At 36.7% G+C, this 17,194-nt stretch overlaps 2 protein-coding genes across 2 annotated transcripts in view; one reads left to right on the top strand and one right to left on the bottom strand.

The window, feature by feature from the left end:
* The window catches only part of skida1 (SKI/DACH domain containing 1), a 36,448-nt gene extending 31,237 nt beyond the window's left edge, over positions 1 to 5,211 (top strand). The window contains exon 3 of the transcript XR_009269065.1: positions 3,947 to 5,211. The gene's annotated coding sequence lies outside the window, so the exon portion shown is untranslated. The remainder of the gene's footprint in view (positions 1 to 3,946) is intronic.
* The window catches only part of pip4k2aa (phosphatidylinositol-5-phosphate 4-kinase, type II, alpha a), a 28,893-nt gene extending 11,699 nt beyond the window's left edge, over positions 1 to 17,194 (bottom strand). Inside the window, exons 1-3 of the mRNA XM_058765352.1 lie at positions 16,296 to 17,194; positions 608 to 705; positions 190 to 286 (exon numbers count right to left, since the gene is read on the bottom strand). Coding sequence (XP_058621335.1) covers positions 190 to 286; positions 608 to 705; positions 16,296 to 16,436 — 336 coding nt within the window. The 5' untranslated portion in view covers positions 16,437 to 17,194. The remainder of the gene's footprint in view (positions 1 to 189; positions 287 to 607; positions 706 to 16,295) is intronic.

Here is a 17,194-nt window from a genome sequence, read left to right on the forward strand (position 1 = left end):
GAGTGGTTAATTACTAAATTACCTCTTGGTAATCATGGGCTTTTCTCACAGAGACTTGAATCTATTTTGCATTGTTTAGTAGTGAGTACACTGGTGTTTTATGTGGTTCAACTGCAGTAATATGCTGTGGTTTGAAGACACACTGAATGTGACACCTTGGATAATTTCTCTCTCTTTCACAAAGCCTACCTGGAAGTCCTGGTCATCGATGCTGAACCTCTCTCTCAAATTACGGAAAACAAGAGGGCAATACTCTTTAAACTTAAAATGGCTTGGCATATTCTCTCTGAAAAACAAAGAAGAAAAAAGATAAAAGTGAAGAAACATCTCAAGAGTTTTCTGATTGACTCACAAAGAAAAGTCTATCAGTTACATATTTACCATGCTTTTTTGCTTTAAATAAAGTCTATACTTGGTTTAAATTAAATGCAACTGTGACCTACCAACATTTTTTATTTTAACTTAATATGTATAAGTTGAACTGTTTTTAACTAAATATGTTTCAGACATGTTCTTGACAGGTATCATAAGATTCACCTCTATAATATGATTAAAATATGTTGGATCATAACAGTTGAGAATGGGGAAAACCTTGAGAGGAACTCACTTGTTGAAAAGGTGGTTGTCCACCTTAATCTTCGAGTAGGCTTTGAAGTCATCAGGCATAAGCATGATGGGGATCTGAACATGGCTCAACTCGTTTATCTAGAGAGAACAAGAGCGAGAAAGAGGAGAGAGATTCAGTTACTGGTTACTTGCTCAGGGTTCGGGTCTTTAAATGGGGTCAAATGTAGTGGTCACCCAATATGGGCATGGAAACGTGTAGCCAACACCAATATCTTGAGAGCAAGGTGGCGTATATAAATATATACACAATTTAAAAATAGCAAATGAAATGTAGAAATATGTTGAAAATGAATAACCTAATTTAATTATTTGAAAGAATATTTACTCAAAATCCACCTGCAAGACATAATTCCAACACTTGAAAGACTTGCTACCAATCAGAACTACAAACACTGGTTAACAACAGCTATAGCAACCACACATTTTTGTGATGAACATAATTATTTATGTGACACTGCACCAATCAAAGCACACAAACAGGAGGTGCTGAGATGTGCTGGGTACAGAAAGCCATCAGTGTGAGTGATGTGTTCTGCTCATCAGAGGGCGATATCTCTGTGGCACAATGCGCTGCTTTGCTCCGGTCAGGGTCTGAAACAATGTGCTACATTCAACAGTCATAAGTTCCTGCTTTGCACAGTTTGCTCTTGTGAAAACAACACTACAGCGTTTTTGTAATAAAACCGTAATAACGGAAATTACTGCTGTACTGAGAGAAGTGGGAATTTAAAACTGCTGTGGACAGTTTTCATTCCAACAAAGAGATCTGGTGACTCATAGGTTCTTTCCCTCTATTAAGAAATAAATAAATAACAATAGCGCTAACTAAACTCAAGAGGACTGCAGAAGGCCTTAATTACTGTGATATATTTGTTTGTTTGAGGATGTGCATGCACCAGGATAATTATAAGCAATCAAACAGGCATGAAGCACCATGGGAGAGCAAAGATTTTATGTTTGACACTCGCCAGCAATAGAGAATCCGCAGAGCAGTAAATAATAAATATATAAAGTGGATGAACAGTACAAATAAGTAAGGAAGCATCGAAATTAAAATTGTGGCTGACAAGTGGCGGATATTAGAATTTGATACTATTTTGTTTAAATAAATTAAAAATACAACACTAAGAGCTAAAATCAATCATTAAGTGAATTTAGCCATCACAACAATGGATATGATTTGCTAAAGATTAACAGTATTATTAAATTATTAGTGTTCTTAAAGATTAATTTTAGGTGAGTATTAGATAGTGGTAAAGATAAACAAACAAAAAAAAAAAAAAAAAAATATATATATATATATATATATATATAAAATTATAAGTGAATTTGAGCATCACAAAATAATAATGTACACTATGAACATGTACAGTATCAATCATGTCAGTTAATACTAATATATTGTGCATTCCTGTAAATAATATGTAAATTTTTATTCATGAAATCATTTAGAATATTCATACATTTAAATAAATCCATAGAAAATACAGTGCCTTGCGAAGATATTCATACCCCTTAATTTTTTTCACTTTTTATATGTTGCTGCCTTATGTTAAACTGCTTTAAATGACTTTTTCCCCCCCACATCAGTCTACACTCCATACACCATGATTGTAAAGCAGAAAAACAGGTTTTTAACATCTTTGCAAATTTATTAAAAAATAATAAAACTAAAATGATTCCATTGCATAAGTATTCATACCCTTATCTGGGGCAGTTGAAATTTAGCTCAGGAGCATTCATATTGCTTGTAGATGTTACTACACTTCAAGTGAAGTTAACCTGTGGCAAATTCAATTGAATGGGTATGATTTGGAAAGGCACACATGTCTTAATAAAAGGTCTAACAGCTGATAATGCATATCAGAGCAAAAACCAAGCACTGAAGTCCAAAGAACTGCCTGTAGAGCTCAGAAACAGGGTTGCTTCAAGTCACAGATCTGTGAAAGAGTTCAGAAAAAAATTCTGCTTCACTAAAGGGTCACAGAAGCATGTAGTCTCGGTTACCCTTCATGGAAGAAGTTTGAAACAACCAGGACTCTTCCTAGAGCTGGACTCCTGGCCAAACTGAGCAACAAAGGGCTTTGGTTATACTGGTGACCAAGAACCTGATGGTCACTCTAGTTGAGCTCCATGATCATATGTGGAGATAGGAGAGACCTAGAGAAGGACCAACATCACTGCAACACTCCACCAATCTGGGCTTTATGGCGGTTTGACAAGACTCGATCCTCTATTCAGTTAAGACCCATGAAAACACACTAGGGATTTACAAAAAAAAAAGCACCTCAAGGACCCTCAGATTGTGAGAAACAAGATTCTCTGGTCTGATGAACCTCAATTCTAAGCATCATGTTTGAAGGAAACCAGCTCTGCTCATCACCTGCAGAGTACCATCCCAAAAGTAAAGTGTGCTGGTAGCAGCCTCATGCTGTGGGGCTGTATGTCAGCAGCAGGGACTGAGGGACTCATCAGAGTAGTAGAAACGCTCAGTGCAGCAAAATATAGAGACAGCCTTGATGAAAACCTAGTTCAGACTTCAGAGCATTCAGAGCCTCAGACTGGGCAGAAGGCTCACCTTCCAACAGGACAATGACCCTAAACACACAGCAAGAGTGGCTTATAGACAACTCTGTGAATGTCCTTGAATGGCCCAGACACAGCCTGAGATTGAACCCAATCAAATATTTCTGGAGAAACCTGAAAATGTGCATCTGCCCCCATCCAACCTGACAGAGCTTGAGAGGAGAAGAGATGAGGAGAAGAATGGCAGATCATTGCCAAATGCCGATGAGCAAAGCTTGTCACATCAAAAAAAAAAAAAAAAAAAAGACTTGAGACTGTAAAATTGCTTCAGCTAAATATTTAGTTAAGGGTATGAATACTTATGCAATGTACTTATTTCAGTTTTGTTTATTTTTAATAAATTTCTGAAGTTTTGACAATTCTGTTTTTGCTTTGTCAGTATGGTGTATAGATTGATGTGGAAAAATAGTAATTTAAAGCAGTTTAACATAAGGCAGCAACATAAAACGTGAAATTGTGATATCATCTGCCATTCACAGAAGATAACAGTCATTTAGAATTCATGATTGATTCATGAAACTGATTGGATTCATGAAAATCTTTAATTCCTTAAGATAAATTCCACGAAGTTCGTAAGAATGTTCTTAAGTGCAATTCTTGAAAAATTCTTAAGTTCTCAAATATATTCTGAAGAACATCTTAATTTTTTTCAAAAAAATGACAGTCTTTATCTGAGTGAATACATGACGCACTTATAAACTCACACTCTGTTGTCTTTTTTCGCTTCCTGTAGACTACCCTAATAAGGAAAGGAAAGGAAAGGAAAGGAAAGGAAAGGAAAGGAAAGGAAAGGACGTGACGTGACGTGACGTGACGTGACGTGACGTGACGTGACGTGAGGCTCTGCATTTAACCCATCCAAGTGCGCACAAACTCAGCAGTGAGAAGTGAACAACCACTCACACACACACACACACACTGTGAACACACACCCGGAGCAGTGTGCAGCCAATGCTGCGGTGCCCGGGGAGCAGTTGGGGGATCGGTGCCTTGCTCAAGGGTCTCACCTCAGTCGTGGTATCGAGGGTGGAAGAGAGCGCTGGACATTCACTCCACTCCCCCCACCTACAATCCCTGCTGGACCTGAGACTCGAACCTGCGACCTTCAGGTTGACTGCCCCATAATAAGCACGCACACTCTTTTTGTCGCGACTTTGACTGGTGCTCAGCTTCAAGTTTTTAATGAGGCGTGTTTTTGAACAGCCTGTGTCAAGCTGCAGCGATCGGTTTCATTCATTTTTGTGCTGTGTTTTTGTGCTCTCATCCGAGTGAAAGCTTCTGGTATGTATCCGCACTGCTACAGCAAACGCGTCCTGTGTATCGGCGCATTCATATGCGCTGCATACTGCCAAAGATTGTCATATTTATAAGCTAAAATAAAAGCGTCCAATTAAAGCTCCCTATCGGACTCATTTTTGTAGAGTTGCTACTGAGTTTTGAAGTCAGCAAAAAGTAGCATCACACATAGGCTAATCATGACCGATCATTGTTTACATTATCAGTCATCGCTGTCACTTCAGAAAATTCGCACACTTCCCTATTAATAGTCCTACTATCAGGCCCGGATTAACACAGTGTAGTGCCCTAGGGTGACCACATTTGAAGTGCAAAAAATAAAAAAATTCCATAAGAACAGGTAGAATAAGAAGAATAAGTTACTAATCAAAAGAAATCATTCAACAAAATTAGTTTCCACTACAAAGGTGGCACAGAAGAACACAAAAGTGGCATGTAGGTAAATTTACAGACATTTAGAGAGGCTCAGAGGTGGCATGGATGTTTTAAATTCATAGCAATGTTGTGAGATTAATGTTTTAAATATAACATTTTGAATATAGAACTATTGTTTGATTGAAATGATTTAAATAACTGAAAGGACACTTTAAACATAAAAATAAAACTGCCAACAGGTGGCGGTAAGTCACTGATTCGTTTGAACAGCTGATTCATTCAGGAACGAAGCAAGTGACTCACTTTATGAGTGGGTAATTGAATCACTGACTCACTAGACTCATTTAAAACGCAGGTTCATTCATAAATGAAACACCGCTATGTTTGAATGGAGACGCAGCGGCTCGGCTGTGACTGTTTGAAACTATGTTCCTTGACTAAATAGAGCAAAATCAGGCAATATTGTTAAAAGTCATACAATGTACATCACTTTATATAACTTATTGTTTATTGAGCTGTTGTATTAATTTAATATCACATTTACAAATACCTTTAATAATCTTTAAAAGCTGTTACTCACTTCAGCAATCTCACAAAACTCCATTATAATCAATGAAGCTCTCTACACTGCACAACGAATCTCTTATTTACACTATCTACACTTTGTTTGTTATAACGAGAGCATTTGTGAGCGTGCATAACTGCACTGAACAAAAGTATTTTGAGCAGTGAGTGGATTCTGATTAACATTGCATTCAAGGAATCAACATATGTCTGCTATACATTACTCAACGCTGCACAAACACGCAAGTAGAAATCTTTGAAGCTCCTCTCAGCGCAAACACAAATAGCCTATGCTGATCGGGTTAGTCGCACAGGTGCTCCTAAATATGTTTTGATAGTCGCACACAGTAGCTACTTTTCAGTCGCCCTGTATAGCCCTGGCTATGTGTCATGATATTTTCTCTTCTTTTTTTAAATTTACGTTAAGACAACCGCCAAGTCGATGCTGCCTATCCATTTGTGAATAAATATGCTCGACTCTGACTGGGGGGAGGGGGCAAATACACTGGGACCTGACCCAATCGCAATTCTTTATATGCGTGCATATATTTGATATTCTCTCTGTATATTGTATCATTAACTGTTCATTTTCTATGCATTTGTATCTCTTCCAGCAAAATAATATATACAAAACATGAAAAAATATTTTAAAGGTCTTGTCATTATCGTAATCACTTGGTGCCACCCTATTGGCTGGTGCCCCAGGGCACTCGCCCAATCCCGTCTATGGATAATCCGGCCCTGCCTACTATGTATTATATATAGCTAATGTTGTAATGCTTAAAAATTAAAATTAATTTGAAATAACCCAATAAATTGATTAAATAATTTAAGACAAGTCTGGGGCTGTCCTAAATTTAAGAAGTTAATTACAATGATTTTTAAGAAGATTATTTTCAAGAATTTTAATTATTCTTAAGTTTTGTCTTAAGAACAATCTCATGAAAAAAGATAAGAATATTCTTAAGAAAATGGCAGTTAAAGAAGGAATTTCTTCTTAAGAATGTTTTGTGAAACCGGCCCCAGATCTGAATGGCAAGAAATGTTGCTTTTAAATCAAGGAGGAAGTCACAGCTAATTGCTTCATTTCCACTGAAAATACACAGTAACATTGTAAGCTGTCATTTAGGGGTTCCCTGACTGTCAGTCACACTATTTAACGGAGTTTGCTCACAGGAAGCTGGAGACAGGTTGTCTTCCAAGACATGGAGGAGATATTGCATCGACCCACTGCGATGTGACCTCTCAGAGAATGGAGAGCACTGAGGTCTCTAGAGAATTTCCTATTGGCTGGTCAAATGCCAGGCTTCTGGATTTGAAGGGTGTCTCAGAGCTCAGTGCACTGTGGGTAAGCACTAAGCAGTGCTACCTACTATAGGCCTTTATCACACGTATAATAAGGTTATTATTATTGTATTAAACAATAAAAAATGTTCATGCTTAGGATGCAATCCTCAATAAGTCTTATTAATCTTAATAACGAGTCATTTCCTGCATGATTGAGAGCAATGACTGAACAGCATTATAATATATACTGTACAAAAATGTGAGGTTAATCATAGTAAATATAATTAGGGATGCACCGGTTGACCGGCCATAAATCGGAACCGGACGGTTTTTGCTTATAATGTGCGACCGGTTTTTTGTATTTTTTCCGGTCGATTTTTCCGGAAGTGCACCCGCGTGCACAGACTACATTTGTAGGCCTAATCATTCGCGAACATGTAATTTGTGTGGAAGTATTTCGAAATCTGTGCGCAGGACGTGAAGTTTGCAATCTGCAATGTCTGCAAAGGACAAGTTAATCGCGGACAAATAAGAGCCGCTTTCCTGCGCTCGCTGAAGTTGCGCGAGCGTACCTGTCCGCGCCCTGCACAAGCTTAGACAGTGAACATTTGTTCAGCTCAGCTTCTCACATGTTGGATGAGAAACGCAACAGACTTACTTGTGACAAAGCTGAAATGCTTGTTTTTGTAAAGAAGAACTCTTATACACTTTTGAAAAGCCAGAAGTAAACATCGGTTCTGTAAGATATAGGATGATTAGGCCTATTTTTTATTTTACCTTAAAATTACATTGACTTAATTTGATTTAAAAAGCACCTGCTGTAGCATCTTTGTTTTACTCATTGCACTAAACATTATTTGATTTAACATTTTGGAATAATATATTCATATAGCCAACTTTGTTTTTATTTAGTTTCACTGGTAAAGACCTTTTTTTCTTTATACCAAATTTAAAAATGAAAACAAATGCTGAATGCTGATTAAGTAACATCTTTGTTTGAAGTGTTGAATGTGTTTTGATTGTGCTGTTTTGATTGTGGAACTATGCAGTTGTTACCTTTAAAATTACATGGTTACAGTTAATGTATTCATTTAAGGCCAGTTTATAGATTCAACCCAATTTAAAAACAAAAGCTAAATGCTTTTGTCAGTACCTGTGTTTGTATTGAATGTAACCTACTTACTGTGCAGTTACTGCTGTTAATTTCAGATGGTTACAGTTATTTTCAATAGCCAAAACCCAGTTTGGCCTGTTAAATAGCCTACCAAATAAACATCTTGTTTATGTATACTTTCATTCTATCTTGTTTGTTGCTTTGATTAAAAAAAAAATCGGAAATCGGTATCGGAACCGGCCGGTTTGCTTGTAAAAAATCGGTATCGGAATCGGCCATGAAAAATCATGATCGTGCATCACTAAATATAATGCAAGAATAAACAAAATAATATTAAAAATAAATGTAAATAATTAATTTGAGCAGCGTGTGCTATTCACTAATCTCATGACCGGCGACAGCGCTAACAATCGCGTCGATCAGATGATGTTAAACATTAAAATGAAGGATGACATATGGTAAAGCATCAGTGTAAATAAACAGTTTTAAATATTGACGTTTATTGTGAAGTCCAACTAAATTAGTTTAATTTTCTTCACAAAACTGGCATCTGTCCATTGACAATAATGCAGGCGGAAATTCTTTTATGCTACTAATTGGAGCTGGATGTGACGACACGCGGACTGTGATAAAGGCCTATAGGAGGCAGAATGTGTGTGTTTTTTTCTAGACTGAGGAAATGTGATTATATCTCATTTGTTCTGCATGTCAACGTCTTCATGACGTGACATCCAAGAGTCAGTTATTTAGCTTCCCTTGTGGATAATTAGCTTATTCTAACATAATAAAAATGCAATCTTTCAGTAATGTATACCTAATTCCACTTGTGTATTGTGTATAATGTGTTATATAATGTATTGATATGTCAAATTCATGATCGATGCTAATATTTCATTTCATGGTTTCATGGTCAAATGGTAAATGGTTGATGTTTAAGTAAATAAAAATACAATAAAATAATAAATAAAAATAAAATCAATTGTTTTAAATACTACAAATGAATATAGGCATCACAACATTGTAACATACAATATAGTTAATGGATACATTTGTTAAATATTATATCTAACAATGTTTATTAATTAAATTATTAGTTTTTAACGATCAACTTTAAGTGAGCATTAGATGGTGCCAAAGATATTCTAAATAAAAATATGAGAAATTAAATTGATTATTTGTAGATTCCTAATTTACTTAAAGCAACAGTTGACCCAAAAATGAAAATTACTCTTAGGCCATCCAAGATGTTGATGAGTTTGATTATTCATCAGAACACATTTGGAGAAATGTAGCATTACATCACTTGCTCTCCAGTGCATCCTCTGCAGTGAATGGGTGCCGTCAATATGAGAGCTCAATCTACATCTTGGATGGCTTTAAGGTGAGTACATTTTCAGAAAAGTTTAATTATTGGGTAAACTATTCCTTTAAATCATCCCTGCAAACTGTCAAATTACATGCAACCTTAAAGGAAAGTTCCCCGAAAAATGAAATTTCTGTCATTAATTACTCAACCTCGTGTGGTTATTTTCATTAAACTATCCCTTCATTATTCCAATGAGTTTTAGCCTTCATTTCTGTCAAAAAGGACGTCAATGGAGTTTTCACCCGCACAATGAGAAACCTGTGGGCCAATCCGAGTGGGCTTTGTGTTACTGAAGCCCTTTACGAGAATGCAAATTGTGAAAGGAAGTCAGGCATTTTAAACAAGGTCACTTGAAACCCTTTAAAACACCTCACTCCTGACACAAGCAAGTGTAAGGAGGCTGTAATGCATGCTGTGGTTACTGCTCGAGTTAGGCTCATCTTTCACGCTGTGCTCAGAAAATTAGGCTATGTTGAGCACTAGGTATGAAGAGTGAATTTTTATTTGTAACGCCAAGCATAAGCCAATCTGGCATGGCTTTAATATCAGGTAGATTTCGAACAAAAATGCTTTGCTTGGACTGTAAATATGATGAATCTTTTTTCATACTGTTCAAGGAAATTAAATGTCACATGAGGAAGCCAACGCTATGTACAACGGAAGCAAATTTCATGAAGGTTTATGCCCACTCATCGCTAAAATTGAAACTAGTTTTTCCTCTAGATTCTGCTGACACAAACCGTTCATCCTTTTTATAGAATAGATGGGGTGCCTGACCAGAAGAAACATATCTGCTCTTTGGGCCTCCGCCAGGCTGTTGTACACACTATTCATCAAAGATCAAGAGAGCTACAGGCAGAGCACTGCTGCAGATGACATACAAGCATTCAGAGAAGCGGCCACATAGCACTATGAGAGCATGACACTAAATCACCCACAAACCAATAGAGTGCAAACCAAAAGCACCAAAAGGGGACAAAAATCTGCATCTCAACACCTTTTAGTTCTACATAACTTGTAAAATACAGTGGCATAGTGACACAGTAAAACCACCGTGTTTTTTTCCCTGCAGGATGGGATTAATGCGGTGTTTATTTGAAATGCAATTAAAGCTAAACGGTAATGTGAGGGGTTAAGAGGCAACAGGCGCTTGCAGAAACATGTGCGAGCAGGATGAGGTATGACTCTGAGCTGTGCTTTCTAGAGTACTAAATCCTGTCTATTGGCAACGGTGGAGCAACAGCGAGCACAGAGGGAAACTGCTCCCTGTGACCCCCGTCAGCTACGGCAGGGGGCCCTCTCAGTAGCTAGCTACAGCCTATTTTGGAGACCAAACATACGCCTTTTAAGGACTCAGTAGCACGTGGACAAATAAGGAACTATGTAGGTTCCTTGTTTTATTAAACATGGGTATACAATTATATGACACTTGGGTCTATGAATAACAAGGGCTAAAGGCAAAAATGACACTGAAAGCGGCAAAATGCACCCAATAAATTGTTTTTGGGAGTCTGAATGCCCCATAGTGAAATTTTTTCTGCTTTTAAACATTTTTTATATTTCATATTTCAGTGAACTAATTCAGTGAAAGTATTTAGTTAATAAATGCAATTTCAACATTTAATTTACTCTAATGTAGCCTTCAGTGATTCACAGACAGCAAGTGTTGTTATTGTTACGTAACATTAAAAAAAGTAAAAAGGTTTCATTAACTGAAATAAACCAGAAATAAAATAAAATATAAATATAACATGCAAAAAATTTTTTTGACCATACAATGGAAATCCATGGTAACCAAAATTAAATAAATCCTTACTTTAAATAATCCTTATTTTAAATAATCATAATAATAAAATAAGGCACATGCAAAATTGAAACTGAAAATGAAAACAAAAAATATTTTGAATGTCCATATAATGGAAATCAATGGTAACCAAGGCTGTTTGGTTATCAAAAATACTGAAAATATCTTTTTGTTTTGTGTTCCAGAGAAGAAAGAAAGTCATACAGGTTTGTAACAACATGAGGGTGAAAAAAAATGACAAAAGTTTAATTTTAGGCTGAACAATCCCTTTAACAGAATCTAACGTATCCATTTGTATAAATTAATGAAACAAAATATACTTTACCAAATCATTTATATGCTATTACATGAAAAACACCTAACATGAATAAGTGCTTATACTGATTTAAAACAAATGTAAAAAAATAAATAAATAAAAAACAAAACCGCTAGCCATTAGAGCTGGTAACCTTGATCCAATAAATTTTACTCAGTGAGCCGGTGACGGAGCGTGAGCAGTTTTAGAGACGTTGCACTGCACAAGATTAGAAACTGTGAGAAACTGGAGTAGACAACATACTCCACTGTCCCAGTTTCCACCTACATGCTAGATCCTTTGAGGATCCAGGGATAGTGGCCTAACATTTTCAACAAAGCCAGGGGCAGCTGCACAGGATCTCCTCGGCTTGTTCCCTCATACTTATAAATACTCATAAATACAAATAACTTCCAAAAGCGACTGCTATAGACTTCCCATCCATGTTATAGGTGTTTAACAAGTTTGCAGCAACGGTTTCATTTGGTAGAACTAAGCACTTATCTCTGTGCACTCATCTCATCGGCCACGTTTCACACTACCACTTCCTGTTTGTCTCCATGGTAGCAAAGTCAGGTTTTCCGCTACAGAGCTAACAAGCTTGCACTCCATCAGTGCAGGAAGCCTAGTTCAGAGAATGCTCATCCTCCTACCAGATGTTTATAAAGCTCTTTGTTTCTAAGCAGTGTAGTCATATCTAGCGGTCCTAGTGGGGTGTTCGGTATTTCATCCTCGACGTCAACAATGCCTTCATTTATTACATATGTGCCTAGGAGTTGAAAAACAAAAGCAGCAGTAAGATCTAACACGGGATAAGATTATATTCTGACAAATTAAACAGAAGTGTGTTCATTTTAAAATTTACCTTAAAGGGACAGTTCACTCAAAAATGAACAATCTGTCATTATTTACCCACCCTCATGTCAGTACAAACCTGTATGACTTTCTATCTTCTGTAGAACACAAAAAATACATTTTGAATAATGTTTTGACTGTTTTTGCGCATATAATTAAAGTTAGTGATGCCCAAAGCAAATTTAAACCCAACTGACTTTCATATGGACATTTTTATTGTGTTCAACAGAAGAAAGTTTCAGAACATAATGGTGAGTAAATGATGACAGAATAACATTATCAGTGTCAGCAGACTTCCTAAAACCTATTTAGGCTTTAACGCAAAGAAAAAGTGTTGTGGAAATCAGGAAGGAATTTATCTAACCAAATTCTCATTCAAATTCTTGAGGAAGGCTAAAGAAAACGCCCTAAAGGTCACACATGAGGCTATTCATAGTTTGCCCACATGCATTAAAGCTATTTCTTTTACACTCTAAAAGAAGAGTTCATCAGCTGCGAATGCTGATACTGAGCTGCTATATTAATGACAGTATTTTAAAATGTCTTGCTATTTGCTCACAGGCATAATGTTAGTCAGCAAATGCATAGACACAGCAACAAGAATAACTGTATTAAAAATACATAGATTGCTGAAGCATTTAGACAGAGCCCGTCACCCGCAATACAAGTTTGTTTTAACGACAGCATGTGTGTGATTAAAAGGCACATGTTGATCTTTGACTACTCAAGGTTGAGGTAAATCCGTTACGCAGGTCATTCACCTGTACTGCCCTCATATGAATAACAAACTTAGGCATGCTGGATTTGTGTGGACGTCATTGGGTAAGCCTTGCAAATAAAGAAGAGAATGAAGTGTCTATGAATGAACTGACTATCAGTGCTGTTAGTTTTGATTTATCTTTCCTTATAGTACAGACTGAAATGGCTACACAGATAATAATTGGCGTGGTGATTAGCAAATTTCTTTTTGTTGAACCTGATACGCCTACGACAAAGTAAATGGCAAATAGCATCCCACATGCACTTCAGCATTGCATTATACTGAGAAGAGCATGTGAAAATAATCTACAGATGTACTGTTGCTAATCAAAGTGTTCTGATTGAGCTTTAAAGACTTTGAAGATCATCAGCATTTGCCTTAGGCGGTTTAAAAATAAAATAGTGTGTCTATTTTCCCAATGCCACAGATCGGCTGCTGTATCTTGCGTATTTTTAGAAACTCCTTATGCAATCCAGACACAGACAGAGCAACTCTTGGTCAAGGCGGGAGAGTCTGGGAAGCATTGAAGGCTTAACAAAGAGAAAAGTAAGAGATAAAGAGATTAAGAAAAAGAGTAAAGACCTGAAAGGGGAGGGTAGAGGAACAGCCACGAGTGACTAAAACAACCACTTCCCACAGTATTTGGTTTCATAATCATCTAAACTGAATATCCACCTTATTAGCATTAATTCTCATATCAATCTCAAAGCATATACAAATTAGTCTTTAGTAGATGCACAAAAACCGACAGCTTGAGAACACAAAAGCTGAGATGCTCCTTGATATGAGACAGAATAAGGTTACATTATTTTCCCCATTCACTGGTTCACTAATCAAATTCAAGCATCGTGGTCCTTAGTGGTCAAGAGCTGCTGCTTTTCTGTTTAGTAGTCTGAGCTCAGTGAGGGCCTGCAGCTGCATGCATGATTCATTAGCAGTGGAAGCACCACAGAGAGCTGGACCAACTACTCCACCCTCAACTTTCTTGACCACATGCTCTCAGAGTTGCTTGATATCTAAAATTTCCAACACTAAATATCCACTTGCAGTCTACAGAATGTAGTAGTGCTGCTTGGCTCCAGTCAGCAGCGGTCAATGCATTTAACTGATGGAGCTGTCACAGATAAGGAAGGATCTGTTCTCCGCTTCTCTCTTGTGATTTTTGGCCACCCCCTCTCTCCAATTCCATTCCAGCCCTGCAAGACCAAGACCTGACCTCTGCTTTGACCCATGGTACAAAGCACCACAGCTCTCTGTTGATGTTTATAGCATGCATAACAACCTAACAAATGGCTGTGATTTAATATTTTTATGTAAAACAACATTAAAGTCAGAATGAAATCAAACAATTTGTTTAATTTGTGTTTAAAAATGTGTTTAATTTCTTCTTTAATTTTTCGAGTTGTCATTTTTAACCCTTCTGCTGTGCTAGAAATCCTTTTTAAAAACTGCTTGTAAATCTCTCATTATGCTATATTATCAGCAAATCTTGATTTCAGTTTTTTTGTCAACTTGTTTTCTTTCCATTAGCACAGTTATTATTTCTTTTTGGAACTGATTGGTTGTAAGTCTCACTGATTTGAGCTTAGGTGGGAAAAATTGTGTGTGACCAGAAAAGTGACCAAAACACAACATGAGGATTTATTACAATGTAATAAATCAGTATTCAAGTGAAATATTCAGATTGTTTTTTTTGTTTTTTTTTAAATAATCAGTTTCACGCAAATGTATGTCCCAAAACAGAAGAAAAGATCTGTTGCTACTTTTGTTACATTGTGACTTTAACAAGAAACAACATTATAATTCTGGCCATAACAGATATTAGTCAATAATTACTTTAAAATTATATCACACGATATATATATTTTTTTATTTAAAAAGTACAAATAGTTAAAATAATAATAATAAATCATGTAAAAACTAAAATTTTTATTTTGTTGATATAAGTTAAAATTAGATGAGGGGAAAAAGTAATAAAAATATATTTTTTAAAAATATGGAAAAAGTATCCACAATTAAATATCCAATATTAACCCAAATAGAAATAATCACTAAAATCAGTATTAATATTCACATGAACCCATATGCTTATGTGCATTTTTGGATATCTTTTCATAAATGTTCAGAGTGTTTTTTTAAATTATGATGAAATTATTTTTGACAAAGGACAATGAGGATGTGCTTTCACAAAAGGCCACGAGTACAATACAGATAGCTACATTATTTTCATGCCTTTTCTACTGGAACATTTTCTTAAATGTCAACCATCCATGTAGGCTACATTTATCCACTGTAAATATACAAATAAATCAGAAAAATGACACTTAAGGATGGTATGTGTGACTGGAAAATAACAAAACTTTAATATGTCTCAGACAACTAAACACAGCTACCATTTGGAAAATGTCACCAGACAGTGTAGAAAAAAGAAGAAACAGAAAACAAGCTACAACTCATTAAAAGTTGTTAAAAGAATGACATTAAGACATTTTCATGTAGAACACTAAAGGAATGCTGTATGTTTGGTCTGTGACAGTTCATTCATAGAGAAACACCGAACAAACAGCTGGAGGTGAAGACTGTCACACCAAACATAAATGGACAACCAAAGGGACACACATAAATGCATCTAAATCTGAATGATTTTGTTATCTGTAGAGCAAACACTGCCATTCTTCATCTCAAAATACAGTCAAACAGACCCACAAGTATTTGAACATGAACCACTCCCAACTGAAATGCATAGGCCTATAAGGGAAACACATCAGCAAGGCTTCCCTCTCCAAAGACAGATAATGGTGTACGCAATAACAGTCAGTAGTCAGCTGAGATGAGTCTTGCTTCAGCAAACCTCTAAGCTTATCATCTCGCAACCAAAACTTCCAACAGGAAATGATTACTCACCCACAACTCCACTACTCATACAGATATTATTTTGCAACCTCTTTGCATACACAAAAAAGGACATAGAGACATACAAATAAGATTCATCACTGTATAAGCCTCAAATTAAGGTTTTACACTAATTTCCATTATTAGGATCACATCTGCAGAAGTTTTTTGACACGTACAATAACATTAAGTGAACAATTCCTTCTATAAACATTGACAGGTTTTGTTGTCATGCTGTGAGGAAGGTATTAATATGCAACTGCAAGTGGAGCAAAACAGAATGTTGTCCATTAAACTGAAGGTTAGGCAAGAGAAAATCAAAGCAGACCTCTGATGGTCATGAAGTGCATGTACCCAACAGATGGTGCCAATTGTCGGTTGCGAGACATGCTGAACTTCATTTTTCTCGTTAACTCTAATGCACTGATCAATAACGGACACAAACAAAGAAAAAGACTGCAGATTTTGACTCACCGAATGGTTTATTCCCCACATGAGAACACTGTGGAGAGGGTCGCTGGCACGAAACAGCTTCACTTTTTGAGCCACGAAGTGTTTCTTCTTCGTTTTTGTTTTGCTCGCAAACGATGAGACAGTGTTACCAGCCGAGGCCATTGTTTGTTGTATAACAATAAATTAACTATCACACAGTGACAAGTGTTTTAATTAAGCTAGTGGGGTCCTAACTGTCTCTTAGTAAAATATAATTTGGCATACCGTTCAGTTAGCTAACCGCAGCCAGCTAGCTGTAACTTACCAACTCAACTATTAGCTCGCTAGACAGATGAATATCTCGCCAAATGTGCTAAAACAGTCTGCTATTATATATAACATTAAAGTTCAGAGCAAAACGCCGTATTGTTTGTAAGTTCTCGTACGTAAACTGCAAAAGCTCCTTAAGACTTCATTACTAAGCCCTCCTTACTTGCTAACTAGCTAGCCTGCCAAGCCAGTCTCCCCTCGGGAGCTTTTCTAACACTTCGCTTAAAGAAAAAACAAACCAAACACTGACCGATACCACTGAAAATGAAGAATAAAATGCAATTTGAGCGACGTCAGTTTAATTTGAAGAAAAAAGAGCGGGTGGAGAGACATCCACTGCTGCGCTGCTCCGTTAGCATGCTAACTCACCCCAGTCAGGCTAAGCCAACAACCCTTCAAATATGTCTCAAGCAAAATCCCACTCCCACTTTCTTTCTTTGTCGTTTGTCTGCCCCGAAAAGGTGTTTATTTTTAGGCGCAGCCAGTATTCCGAGTGCGGAACGTGTCCGAGTCTGAATTCGGTGTGAATTTTGTCAGCTATATTGCTTGAAGTTGGCGTATCCGGCTCATCCGCACTGCTATGCCAGACTGACGGACTGACAGCTACACAC

Source organism: Onychostoma macrolepis, chromosome 24, assembly GCF_012432095.1.
Source record: "Onychostoma macrolepis isolate SWU-2019 chromosome 24, ASM1243209v1, whole genome shotgun sequence".
Classification (NCBI taxonomy): domain Eukaryota; kingdom Metazoa; phylum Chordata; class Actinopteri; order Cypriniformes; family Cyprinidae; genus Onychostoma; species Onychostoma macrolepis.